The sequence below is a fragment of the Vicia villosa genome, unplaced genomic scaffold, assembly GCF_029867415.1.
Source record: "Vicia villosa cultivar HV-30 ecotype Madison, WI unplaced genomic scaffold, Vvil1.0 ctg.000628F_1_1_3, whole genome shotgun sequence".
Classification (NCBI taxonomy): domain Eukaryota; kingdom Viridiplantae; phylum Streptophyta; class Magnoliopsida; order Fabales; family Fabaceae; genus Vicia; species Vicia villosa.
Window position 1 is genome coordinate 336,936 of NW_026705284.1, and position 14,693 is coordinate 351,628.

The 14,693-nt window shown below is 33.8% G+C and overlaps 2 protein-coding genes across 2 annotated transcripts; one reads left to right on the forward strand and one right to left on the reverse strand.

Moving 5' to 3' along the window:
• Nucleotides 1–30: 30 nt before the first annotated feature.
• LOC131629998 (uncharacterized) lies at nt 31–2,002 on the forward strand. The gene is made up of 3 exons (XM_058900800.1): nt 31–614; nt 1,201–1,410; nt 1,499–2,002. The coding sequence occupies exons 1-3, from the start codon at nt 54–56 to the stop codon at nt 1,565–1,567; spliced, it is 840 nt and encodes a 279-aa protein (XP_058756783.1). The 5' UTR covers nt 31–53; the 3' UTR covers nt 1,568–2,002.
• Nucleotides 2,003–8,455: 6,453 nt separating this feature from the next.
• LOC131629993 (protein DETOXIFICATION 46, chloroplastic-like) lies at nt 8,456–14,311 on the reverse strand. Its single transcript, XM_058900793.1, has 14 exons — nt 13,761–14,311; nt 13,539–13,633; nt 12,795–12,903; nt 12,607–12,662; nt 12,246–12,301; nt 11,689–11,827; nt 11,432–11,569; nt 11,278–11,346; nt 11,067–11,177; nt 10,692–10,820; nt 10,027–10,104; nt 9,321–9,392; nt 8,907–8,966; nt 8,456–8,788 (listed from the first exon to the last, which is right to left on the reverse strand). The coding sequence occupies exons 1-14, from the start codon at nt 14,164–14,166 to the stop codon at nt 8,687–8,689; spliced, it is 1,620 nt and encodes a 539-aa protein (XP_058756776.1). The 5' UTR covers nt 14,167–14,311; the 3' UTR covers nt 8,456–8,686.
• Nucleotides 14,312–14,693: the final 382 nt, after the last annotated feature.

Here is a 14,693-nt window from a genome sequence, read left to right on the forward strand (position 1 = left end):
CATAATTTTTCAATTCCAGTTTCACAATCCAAGACAAGTTAATCCAAACAGACATGACGGCAGTAGCAACCGCATCCTGTCACCTCCTCCCCGTTCTCCGTTCACAACCGCCGTTACCGTTACCGTCGTCTTCTTCCTCTTTCATTTCATTTCTCAAACCTTTCTTTCTCCCTTCTTCCAATATTACCCTTCGACGACTTCACTATAATGCACCTCTACCCAAAACCCTTCCCCACTCTTTCTTATCCACACCCTCCTTTTCTTCCCGCTCTTTTTCCTACACCCCCTTCTCCGCCGTAATTGGAGATTCATCTCCGAACTCCACAGAAGACGCATCGGAAGAGGAAGAAGAAGAAGAAGGAGAATATGATGAAAGAGAGAATGTTGAAGATACAGAAGTGGTGGATTCGACTTCGTCGCCGTTGGTGGGAAAGAGGGAAGATAGATTGAAATTGAAAGTGCCGAGTTTGAGTGTGAAGGAAAGGAAAGAACTTGCGTCTTATGCACATAGTTTGGGGAAAAAGCTTAATACACAGTTGGTGGGTAAATTTGGTGTTACTCCCAATCTTGTTACTGCTTTCACTGATAACCTTGAAGCTAATGAACTTCTCAAGGTAACGGTTATTACTATGTTGTTTGAGAATCTGTGTTCTCAAAAATGTCTATATCTTCTGTTTGGTTTGTATTTCATGTGTTTTGATAATTCATGTGTTCTTTAGGTTATTGCTTCGTTATTCTGGTAACTGTTTTATTCTTCTCATGTTTAGTATATATATCTGTGACTGTTGTTTTGCATAGCTGGATGTAGTAATGTGTATTGTCATTCAAGTGGATAATTAATATGACATTTGAAATTGTTGAACAAAATGCGGGGTTCTCTAATCTCTGAGGGAGACTCTAGCATGAATCAGAGAGTAATTTTTCTAGCTTTTTTAATCTTCTATGATTTGAAAGGACAATTAATATGAACTCATTACTTTGCTAATTCAAACAATCAATTTTAACAAAACAATGGACTCAAATTGGATGTTAGTGTAAAACTGGTTTACACCAATAGTGTTTATCCTTTAAACCCATCCGCTATTGTGCTGTTATCCTGTGTTTCCCTTTTGCGTCTTTATCATCAAAATGCACAAGTGAGACCTTTTTCAAATATTGTATCTTATTAAGTTGTACTTGCAATTTGGATGACATTTACAGATTAAAATACATGGGAGTTGTCCAGGTGAGTTAGATGATGTTATGAAGCAGTTGGAAGAAGCAACTGGCTCAGTGATCGTCGATCGGATTGGTCGAACCCTTATTTTATACAGGCCTAGTCTCTCCAAATTGAAGGTAGAAGAAAAGAGGAAAGAAGTTCAGAAACTTTTTCTCAAAAAACAACGTAACCGAAGAGTAACAATAGACAGGGTAGGTTGTGGTTTTATTTGTATCGTTTGAAAGCTCAAATTATTTTGATCCCTTCTTACGCTTCACTAATCTTCTTGTGAAACTGCAGAGTAAGACACAAGCACCCAGATCATCAAAGCGAGGTTCATCATGGAAAGCGAGAAGCAGGAGCTCATAAACAAGTTATGATTTTTTCTAGCTTTGAGATTGAGATTAAATCAGTAGATTTTATAGCCATGAATGGATTGCAGTTTGTTAGTAGATTTTACATAGTGCTTGTTTGGATATGTGGCGCCAAACATTTTCCCGCACCCCAACTACTTGTGACTGAATGTTGCTTAAGAGAATGTTGCTTCCAGTCGATAAATCTTGGTTGGTAAACTGCATTTGCTCACAAAAATGATAAACAATTATTGACTCGCATGCTACAATTAAGCTCACACAAAAGAAAAAAAAATCAGTGACCCATACATTTGAAGTGATGCCCGCTCTCTTGCAATTTGCATATTTTTACTAGCTTTATACATTACTATTTGTACTGTTTTTTTTTTTTTTAAAATTTACGTGTATGTTTTTTCTTCTAAGTAAAAAGTGTTGGCAGATCGGTATTTTATATATATTTGCAATGCCGAAATTATCTTACATAAATAAAGGGAAAAATTAATCTATTTATTATTTTTAATGAGCTTTAAACGAATATTATAATTTTGTTATTTACAATTTAATATTGAGTTTATTAAAAATTTGGAATAAAAAACTTACTAAATATGAGTTTAATGTTGAGCACTTCAATTGATTAGATGTTGAGAGTAGAAATTTGTAAGTGAGTTGAGAGAGTCTAAGAAGAGAGTTATTTACAATTTTGTCTAATAGAAACTTGGAATAAAAAACTTACTACATATGAGTTAAATGTTAAGTACTTGGATTGATTGAATATTGAGAGTAGAAATTTGTAGGAGCATCTTTAGTGGGAGCAACTAAAATGGGTAAACTAAACTATTTTATGTGGGCCCAAAGTGATTTGTAGGATTTAATAAATGGAAATTTCTTTGTTGACCCCCTATGGGGAGAACCCCTGGTGAAAACTCAAAAATATCTCTGCTTCGGAGATGCATCTCCGAAACATTTTTTTTAGATTTTTCCAAAATTCGGAGATGCATCTCCGAAAACACTCATTTTGTGGTGTTTTCGGAGATACATCTCCGAAAGCACTGAAAATTTAAAATAAACGATGGATTTTAACTGTCAGGTATTTTTTCGGATATGCATATCTGAAAAAACCTCAAAAATATGGTCAGAGGTTTTTTCGGATATGCATATCCGAATTAATCAAAATCCAAAAAATTAAAATTTTTGGGATATTGATTAATTCAGATATCATAAAATTGATATAATTTATAAGTTATGAATAGTAATAATGATAATTATACAGTTGATATTTCTTTTCTAATTTCAATTATAAATTAAAAAAACTCATAAAATTTAATTATTTTTAATAAATTTCATATTGATAATTACTAAAATTATAGCTAATACAATATAATTATAATTATATAAAAAATAAATATATTAATATTTATTAAACAAAAATTTAAAATAAAAGACAAAGTAAGAATAAAATTATTTACTACTTTATTTTTATTTTAATATAAATTTTAAATTACATTAATTTTTCAAATAATTTTTTTTATGTATCATAAAAAAAGAAGTAAATAAGGTATTAATTTAAATATTTATTAGAATAATATTATTATTATATCAATTAACATAATTAATTAATATAATATATTTAAGTTTTTATTAATTGTATTGATTATAATGATATATATTTAATAATATATTTTAATTAATATAATTAATTATACTATTAATTGTATTGATTCACCTTAATTTTAAGTTTTTATTAATTATTGAATTTTTTCGGATATGCATATCCAAAATATTCCAAGACAAAAAATTGGAATATTTCGGATATGCATCTCCGAAGACACACGCTCCTAAAAAAAAAGTGATTTCAGAAATGCATCTCTGAAAATAGTTTTCGGAAGTGCACTTCGGAAATTAACTTTTTAAAAAAAATGTGATTTCGAAGATGCATTTCTAAAATATAGGGGCATTTTAGTATTTTCGCCGCGAGTGTTCAATAAAGTTAGGGGGCCCATAAAAAAATTCTCTAAAATATTTATAGTTAATTTGAGTAGTTTTTATTTTAATGGTGATTTTTTATAAAGAACCAAAACTTTATTCCACATTTTTTATTTTTTTTACTTGTGGGCTTAAAGTTGTAAATAACATGACCACTTTTTTATTATAACCACTTTTATGCAATATAATAATAATATAATATTATATGTTTTAAAATCAATAGTTAACGTTGGTTCTGTAGATAACGATTACTAAATTTTAACTTATTATATGCCATGTGATTATTACTCCAATGCAAGTTGTCTATTGCTTACGTAAACTATAACAAATTTTGCAATAAGAAACCTGCAATAAATAACAAATTTTGCAATAAGAAACCTGCAATAAAGATGCTCTTAAGTGAGTTGAGAGAGTTTGAGAAGATAGCTATTTACAATTTTGTTAAATAGAAATTTAGAATAAAAAACGTACTAAATATGAGTTAAATGTTGAGCACTTCGATTGATTGGATGTTGAGAGTAGAAATTTATAAGTGAGTTGAGAGAGTTTGAGAAGAGAGCTATTTACCATTTTGTTTAATAGAAATTTGGAATAAAAAACTTACTAAATATGACTTAAATGTTGAGCACTTCGATTGATTGGATGTTGAGAGCAGAAATTTGTAAGTGAGTTGAGAGAGTTTGAGAAGAGAGTTAGAAATGAGGAAGAGGGAGAGTCACGCGCTTTTTTGATTAAATTCTGCCCAGAGGTGCATTTTCGTAAATGATATGAGATACATTTTTGTATTAATTTTTGAAAAAATTAGGGTTTAACTCACGAATGAATTATGTGTGAAGTGAAATACGTCCCAAAATACATTTATATATTACATGAGTAATTTTGTTTTTTCACAAAGGTGTGAAATCACAATGAGAAAATAATGTAACCATTAGGAATCCTTGGTTCATCTTCCAACACATTACTTTCAAATGTCTTGCTATCATTTTATTGGCCTTGGGGAACTTTTCTTTGATTTTCCAGCCAATTACTTTCAAATATTTTGTTATCATTTCTTTTTCTATTTGTATTAGAAATTGCTAAAGACACCATATGAATTGTTATCACACTTTATAGAAAAATAAAAAATGCTTCAAGATTTCAAAGATACATCTCCAGACGTATCCAAAACACAAATATTTCAGATTCAGGCCATTAAAGTAACGTTAAAAAAATTACAGAGATGCATCTCCGTAAAATTTCAACGTCAAGATTATACACTACCTACTTTCGAAGACGCATCTTTTAACGATATTTAATTAAAAGGGTGCCAAAACCCTTTCTCCTTCTTCACTTCTCATAATACTCTTCAGCTCTCTAATTCTCATCTCTCAAAATATCTCAAGTCACATTCACTCAAAATCATCCAAGACACTTCCAAATCTTCTTCCATCAACATCAAAAAGATCAAAGAGCTCATTCAACATCAACAAATTTTCTTAAGTTTTTTTTTCATGAACATATGTAGAAATTGAGCATTAGGTTACGTAATAGGTAGTTTAGATATGTCATTTACATTAACAATGTGTTTGATAGGTTGTTTTATTGAAAAATGCATTATTTTGGTTGTTGGGTCGAACTACATGTCCGTCATGGACGAGCTCTAAGTTGCAGAACCTTACGAGGATGAATCTCCGTAAACTTACAAAATATTTCCCAGAAATCGGAGATGCATCTCCAAAATTGTATATCTTCAATTTTTTTACTTGATCTGATATGTTTCATCTGTCTAATAATTGTGTGTTTTTCTTGTAGGCATTTTGGCTGATATGCAAGATAGATTAAGGCACGACATAATTACACATCATGCATCGGTTTAGAGGGAAAGATCCCAAGCCTCCTAAGCACCTATTGTTTCTATCTCAGTCGTTGCTTCTAGCTCGGCCGTTGCAGAGGCATCAACTTCTAGGGGGTCGACATCTAGGGCTCGTGCATCTCCGGCTAGGTCATCGCGAATGAGCCTGGTGTCACCTACTGATGCATATGACCATATTGAGGCCCCACAAAAGGCACCCAAGGCCCCGTAGGAAGTACCCAAGGCCCCACAGGGTTTTGGAGGAGGATTGTTCAACCTATCATTGTTGTCAATATACCCGAATGATACTGCAGACATGTATGGGACGGGGAGGTAAATTATGCAAATAAAATAAAAAATATCTCTCTTTCATCTTACTTTGAAAAGACATGTCACACGATTCTTTATTTTTATTGCAGGACAATGATTCTTTAAATTTCATCAACCATGACCGAAAGATTATGAGTCTACATATTCCTAATTAATGGTGGTTTATGGATATGTTGCAGCAATTCAGACTAAGAGATTTGAGCAGGATCAATTATGTTACGGTTAACCATGGTATGATGTATGCATTTGTAAAGAGATGACACTTGGAGACGTCATCATTTCTTCTCCCACACGGTGAGATGTCTATCACATTGGACTATGTCTCGTGCCTGCTACATATTCTGATTAGGGGGAAATTCTTAGATCACAACAAAAGTAACAAAGAGGAGGCACTAGTGATGTTGGTAGACTATCTGGGAGCTGACCCAGAAAAGCCATGCTGGAGTTAGAAGCCAACCGACGGGCTCTTGCTACGTTCAATGCCAGGAGAATGTGTATATACAATAGTTACTTAATGCATAGCAGAATGCTAATGATGTTGAGCAGATTGTGCACCATAGAGTATGCGGTATTAGATCATACATGTTATATATGGATGACACAACCATTTTCGTGGACAAGAGTGCCACATATGTCGATGCGGTATACCTGCAATACTTATATGACTTGGAGCGGGTCCATAGTACAATTGAGGAGTCTCTTGTTTGGTATACCTATACTCCAAGTTAGGCGAAGGTTGTATGTAGAAGACAAAACATGTTACAGGCAGCATCACACTTTTGACGGTAATATTTCTGCATCATTTAGTAACATTTTCCTAATACTTAAAATATACATCCATTTTTGTATCTTTTACTAATTATTTAAACTTACCATTTCCAGGCTTGAATTCTCCAACACTTTCCACACATATATGGATGGTCATATATGCCAACCTACACTGAGCATATGTCGCGTGGTATGGCATATGCCTCACTCGGTGGGAATTAGGCGACACATCCATACATGGTGTATCTTGACATCATGGTAGCAGAGGAAATACAATTCAAGGTGTATGTCTTTCACCATGAGAAGCGTCCCATGGACGACATTTCCTTCTACTCTGGCTGGTTGGCTTGCGGTTCACGTTTAATGTATCCTTTTCTTCCTGAGCACGCCACGAGGCAGTTCAGCTACATGCAACTTGTTCCCAGAGACCCTTCATAGTTTATTCCTCCGACTATAAGATGTCAATATATGGATATTATGTTTCATGACTATCTTTTTCATATGGTACAATATGAGGCACAAAGTATCCCAACTCCTAGTGATTGGAGTCTTGTACACAGCTACATCCAATGATACTTTAGGGTATCACATCCTTATATTGTACCAAATGTCCTAGGAGATCCTACTAGGCTAGCTCATCTAGAGATACTAGAGGATGGGAAAACTATAGTTGATCATGATGTTGAAGTGTTGCCTAGATGTCACCGTATCGTGGAGATTGGGCAGACGTGTATAAACAACAGACTATTTCCGAATGACTCTACAGTGAGGGACGTTATAGATGCCATGATGGGGAGGCACCAGAAGCACTACATTACAGGGGTATTTTAATTTATATTTTTGAATGGCTTTGCAGTAATTTATATTTTTGTTGTATTTTAATTTGTACCATGAATTTTAACTTTATTGTGTACTTTGGATTAATTAACTTTATATATAATAATATATATATATATATATATATATATATATATATATATATATATATATATATATATATATATATTTATATATATATATATATATTCTAAAAGTGTGGTTTAAATTATAAAAAAAAAAGTCACATATCGTCAAATTCTTGAGTATATCTAAATCAAATGTAAAAATTGCTATCTGGTGTGGATACGGAGAAGTATCTCCGGAATTTGTCTGGGACGATCATGGAGATGTATCTCCGGGTCAATTCTTGTCAACATAAAACTTTTACTGGAGAATATATATGGTGTAAATTGAGTTGTTATTGAGATATATCTCCCTAACAAATTTTGAACATTGGGATGTTACTCAATTTGATTGTATTTGGTAAATACATATAGTGCATTCGGAGATGCATCTCCAAAATCTAAAAGATATTTTTAATTTTGTAGAAGGTGTTTTCCCAACATATAGGAGAGGTTATCAACTCCCTTTGTATTTCTTGGGTAGTAAGTAGCACTTGTTGGATTTCATTCTTGTACGTTGTTTTATCCTGCAAATAAAAAACTTGTCCGGCAGATTTAGCTCCATACTATATCATATGCATTTTCTAATGACATTTATACCCTACAAGTACATCTTTGCTCTTTATTTTATTTGATTTGATTGGGATGACAATGCTATTTCAAAAGGATTTGGATCCTCTCTCATGCCATTTCTCTCATGTTTCCATCATGCTCCGTTCTCAACCATTAGATCTATTATTTTCTCTCATGTTTCTATCATGCTCCGTTCTCAACCATTAGATCTATTATTTTCTGTCCCCTTAGTACTATCATTTTTTGTTAGTGCAATGATCAACCATTGGATTGGAAATAAGTGCTGTGTACTTTTCATTTTCATTGTATTAATTATATCTGATCATACATTTGTAAACAATATAGATATAGATTCATAAAAAAGAGAAATGAAAAGGAAAAAAGAGACTAAGGTTCTAATAAAATGAATAACAAAAGTTTTAACAATACAAATCAAAAGATATGTACTAAAGCCAGAAAAGACTAAACAACTCTACTATATTATGTAACATTGTTTTGTTATTATCTTTAATAGAACTCAATAAAATTTTAATGTCGCCCTATGCATTGGGCAGGTCTATTACTAATTATAATACATCAGTAAGATTGAGCCTGTTGCTAGCACTGCATCGCTTGACAGTGTAAATGCAATGTGAATCATCGTGTATGGCTAATTTGTAACACTAATTCAGACTAACATACAACATTTGTCTATTAATCAGTACCTAGACTAAGCAGTTCTATGCTTTTGCAGTCTGTTATGGTCTATATCTTCCGAGTATAAAATGCCTTTGGGAGAAAGAAGTCGCAGGAGGGCTATTGAAAACCGAGCCTATAAAAAATAAGATGCAAGTTATATTATTTCAAGAACTAGTTACTAATGATATGTTAATATTTAATGAACTAGTAATAATATTTTAATTGGATGCAAGCTGAGATCTTATTCTTACCCATTGAAATAATGCGAGGGAAAACCAACAGCCTTGCAAACCATATCTGCTACACAAGACCTGGCATCACGAAATATTGGTAGTTAGGTTTTCTCGCGCATAATTGATGAGCGGGAAAGGAACACAATGAGGGAAGGGAACACAATGAGGGGAAAAACATAAACAATAGTAAATCAGTAGTGCTTTTATTCCACAAAATTGACAAATTTCCCTCATTTTAGTATCCAAACTCCTTGCTAACTAGCATAACTAACTCACAAATACCCTGCTGTTTGTTTATTCATATAACAATATATTCTCCACATTTTATCATCACTATTTTGCACTGGCCAGTGGCTAGCAGGTGTTTACAGTCCGGGCAAAATTGGTCAAGCAATATCATACGTAACCCAAGAGATCAAGAAAGGTCATTACCAATAATACTAGTGCACCCCCACATAAGCATCCACTCATTGACAGACTTATGAATCTTAGATCCCTTCCAGCCTGCACATGTGACCGATATATCAAAATTACAATTGTAGTTGTCAACTAACACATGCACGTGCCCTATCTTTAATGTGAGGAGCACCATAAAACAATTAGGACTGTTGAAGACAAAATGTAATTATCATACATAATTTTAATTGAACTTGATTTTGAAAAGTAGATTAGGTAAAAATGAGCTTGAAGTAAGCTGATTTGTTTAGATGGTTTTACGCTAAAAGCAAGTTTGTCTAAAATTTGGTGTAAATTTTCAAGTTAAACCAAAAACTACTTTATATAACTTCTAGCCAACCCAAAGTTGGGAGGCAAAATCAAGCTTGCATGATAATAGCTAAAATTGTACTAAAATCATGTCCAACAGAGACAATCAATTATAACATTTTTCGTTGTGAAATCAAATCTACTTGCAGTAGACATCATTCTGACCAAATAATATCATAGTAGTAGTACTGGTTCAGTTTCATTTATGTTTAAATAGCAGGATTATGTTAGTATTACACAATACAAAAATTAGAAGTTGCAAGCTATGAGCTACAGTTAAAAATCATTTGAACATCCTCAAATAGTTGGTGAGAAGTAATATTAGTACTATATGCTTACTTTCCTATTAATAGAGAAGATGAAATAATCATACCAGCAACGTTCCCTCAAGACTGTGAGTAGGGGGTGTCACAGCCAGTGCTATAAAGTATGGAATCAGCACCTTGTGCATCTGCATGGTTACAAAGTAGTTAACTATTGTAAGAATCCACAGCTGTTACAATTCATAAAAAATTACGCATTTTGTAGATTCATCGACTTGATTAGTAACAGGAAGGGGCTCAACAAGAACCCAATGCCCACTTTAGGGGAGTAATAACATGTACAGTACATAACAAGTTATAGGGAAAGTTAGTCAGAGAAGAGAGAGAGCAAACATATGTTAGATCTATTTGGAGGGAGAAGGAATTGTGTGAATCCCATAAAAAAATTTAGGTTTGTAGCTTGGGGCTAAAGGTGTCATCCTTGAACGGGCATTAGCTCCAACAATTTCTGTATTTCTTATGTTTTTCAATGATACAGTCTCACTTTGTTAGAAAGGATTTTTTTTCCTATCACATTTCTCTTTGTTTTCTCTGTTGATTATTTGGAACTTATATCACATGCAGATTATGATTTAAAATCATAAGCTCTCGCGGAAAGTAGCATGCTGATTTACTATTACTAGATTGATAATACAGCCACATGTTTTGAACATAATCACAAAGGATTATATAAAGACAAAACTCATCTAATCTGAATTTCAAAAAAAGAACTGACCTCCCGAATGACCATCTGATCATGCGTAAAAATGTAGGGAAATAAGACAGGTACTGACGTTCCAACAACTCCTAATAACAATCCAAGTGTAGCTCCAATTACCACGAGAGACCTTAAAAGCATTCGGGCCTGTTGATAGTACAAAAATTAAACAAAGGTGGATAGACAAATGAGAACTGAATGTTATTTTATATAACAACATTATAAAGAAAAGATAATGTAGTATCACTGTATAAAACTTCATATCCCAATTAAAGAAAACAGCCATCCCATTATATAATATGAAGGTCAACTAGACACTAGAGAGATCAGAAGCTATAAATATGAGAATATGCAGGAGTTCATTGGGTAACAATGCAAATGAGAAACACTAACCTTTGACAAATTCCTATTAGCTCCATATAACAATTCGGGCATAAACGATTGAGCAGTTTGGGAGAGAGGTTCGCCCCATACTGTGCACATGCTAAAGGTTTGGAGCATGACCTGAAGTAAGAGTTGTACCGGCCTTGAAATTAGTTTTCCAGATGTGCAGATAGCAAGCAGTGGAAGGATCAGTCATGAAACAGGGTGAAGTAAAACTAACTTGATGAGCAGCCATTGTATGTGTCCCCAATGATGTTGCAAAGTATATTAGAAGGGAGTAGAAAGCCACCTAAACATTGGAACTTTTTGTTATAATAAAAGGCTATAGCATATTTCATTTAAGGCAAAGAATTTGGTCTAATACTTAACACAACCTTTGACGTCATTGTCAAAAACACAGGAGCAGCAAGCCCAAGAATCGTCAGAAGTTCCCTCCCCGAAGGGATGGATAAGGTAAAGGCATTGTATCCCTTCATGTTTAGAGATTGCATCATCATATATGCAGCAACAACCTAGGAGCAGTAACGGAACAGAGAAACAGTATATAACATTTGAGTGGTTTGAAAATAGGAGGAACCATATATAAATACAATTTAATATTTGATGATGCAGAAGAGCTAGTTCAGCATACTTGTGATGCCATTGTAGCCCATGCGGCCCCTGCAATTCCATAGCCTAAAAAGGTGCACAAAACTATATCACCAATGCCATTTATAACACTAGCAGCAGCCAAAGCTTTCAAGGGTCCCCAGGAATCTTTCATACCAAGACTATATCAGATTAAACGATGAAAATTAATAAGCTAATAGTTACCATATTAGTCAAATCATAAAAAGCATGTGTTGAGACTTGAGACTAGGTATTATATTAAGCTTGATTAATGGTAAGAGGAATTTAAAAAAGGTTGCTCATACAGATTTTAAAATATTAAGTAAAACCAGAAAGAGAAAAGGCATATACTTGTTCAGAAAATAAAAAACGGACAATATATCGTTTGCCAAGAGATTTAAGTAACTAAGAAGATAAACTCTACCATTATATTGAACAGTATTTCAACATAAAATCAACTCTGATACATGAAATAGAAAGCCATAACTCTAGCAGTATCTCAGTATCAATTTTGATATAAAAACTTTCAACCTCTCACATCAGAGAATCACATATTAGTAATACATAGTAAATTTGCACCTTGCACTCTGTGCAACCCATCCAACAAGTAAAGCAGGCCATGCCAGGCCTCGAATCTAACAACAAAAAAACTCAATGTAATTGAAATATGCTGCAGTAAATCAAACACAGAAGAACAGCATTAACTTGGTCATTTTTAAAATAAAATAATTAACAAACACAAAGAGGAATCTTTTTACAAGCTCTTATCCTGCCGTGATGAAAGTTCTGATAATACTTTCATCTACATTTACAAAAAAATGGAAATGAAGAAGGCTAGTATTACTTTCCTCCATAAAATTCAATGTGACTTCTTCAATTTATAAAACATGAATTGAAGCCGTAATTTAAATCAAGGGTACATAATAACATAAAAACAAACCTGTACATAAGTGTTGGCTGCAGGTACTACATGTGCACTCTTTGACCCAGTGAAAGCTGAAAAGGGCATAAACAGCAAAACCATCCGTTATGGGATTGACTCTTATCTTTGAGCAAAATCAAGTTCTTCTTATCCAAAATGAGTTGAAAGCATAAAAGACTAAACCACTCCTGCTCTATTTTCAATACCAGTGAGTGTGGTAGCACCAAATAGCCATGTGAACAAAAGCATCATGAAGCCACAAACCAACCCAATAAAAAGCAAGACAGATATGTGATGCTGCACTTCTTCTCTATCCTATACAAACATTTATACCAATGAGAACCAGTATAAATCCTAAAAGTGCACAAAGTGATCAATATGAAGATTGAAGTTAACACGAACATATAGATTTAGTCAAACCAGATAATTATATTAATAGATAAAGCAGTGATAATCACACTACCGCATATTGAAATCCATCAAAAAGCAATAAAACATATTAATGTTCAAATGGAATCAATTGATATGTCCAATTCATTACAGCCAACACATGTCATAATATTGCAGTGTTTTCACAATCACAAGCAAGTTACACATGAGATCAAACATCTTAATCGATTAGTAACTAAAATTTGAATAACCATTTATCATCAGCCTAGTTTGTGGCGCATTATTTCACTGGCATCGGATCCTCTACAGCTACAGTATCGAGCTACAGCTGGAAAGGATCCAGGTTCCATCACGTCATAGTAAATTTACTTCACTCATACTTGAGAACATAGACCATATCAATCAACCACATGTCAGTCGTTCATGTCTTGTGCATGATTTTTTCCTAAGACGCCGTGTACTCAACACTAATCAAACCTAATGTAAAGTTCGGAAATACACATCAATCAATAAATCAAACAAGAATATTCGTCAATACTTTTGTAAACAAATGAAATAACCTGTTTAGCAAGAGCAGTTGCAACCATATTTGAAGTAGCAACTGATAGAAACATGAACACATAGCTCATGTAATCACAAACAACTGTAGCAGGACCTACACAGGCGAAATAAAAAACACAATAACTGTAATTACTCATTACTAAATGCTATCATCATCAATACAAAATCTCCAAGATTCATGGCGAAAATTTACATAAATGTACTAAAAATATCATGAATACCTAAAGCGGCAAGCTCAATGGAGCTTCCCTGACCAATAACCGCGGTATCGATTAAACTCATTAACGGACCACAGAGCCAAAGTCCAGTTGCCGGTCCTGTAAACTTGATAATTTCCTGCATCTGAATCCATATACCTTGTTCCGCTAATTTCTTTTCCGTATTCTTAGCCACGGTTTCTTCTTGTTCTTTTTCAAGATCATCGCCGGTGAGTTCTTGACCTTGAATCGCGCGAGCTGTTCGGAGGCGAGCTTCGTGAAATGCGGAGATTGGGAGGATGGAAGGTGTGAAGAAATGAAGAGGAAGGTGACGGTTAGAAACGGTTGAGAAATGTGAGAGATTAGGGTTTTGGCGGGGAGGAAGGTGAAGAGAGCGAGGGAGAAGTGTTGAGGGGATTTTGAGTGCCATTTTTTGGGTCTATGGTTTGGTGGAGGGAAAAGAAAGCGACTCAAGTTCTAACAAAAAAATAGCTCCTGACAAATGGCTTACAAATGCGATGCCGAAACGCATGGGATAATATTTTCCACCGAGTTCACGTTCATTCTTACTCTTGATTTTTATGGCTGACTATTGTTGACTAGTTAAAAATGTGTGCGGACTCATCTAAATTGTTGATATAGGATCAAACGAACCGTAACATGAATTTCAAAACTAACTATCAAGTATCAAGGAGCCAAATCTTTATTGGTGCCTAAGTCACTTTTAATCTCAAACATAGGAATGCCTACTAACGGTTGACAAGATATAAATAATATTTTTGGTTAAATATGTTTTTAGTCCCTATAAATAACCCAAAATCTTGTTTTAGTCCCTATAACATTTTCGTTCAAAGAATGATCCTCATAAAGTTTTCCGTCTTCAATTTTGGTCCCTACCGTCAATTTTAATTAACGGAAGCTGACGTGACATGCCACGTGGAAGACAGCTTGGCAAAA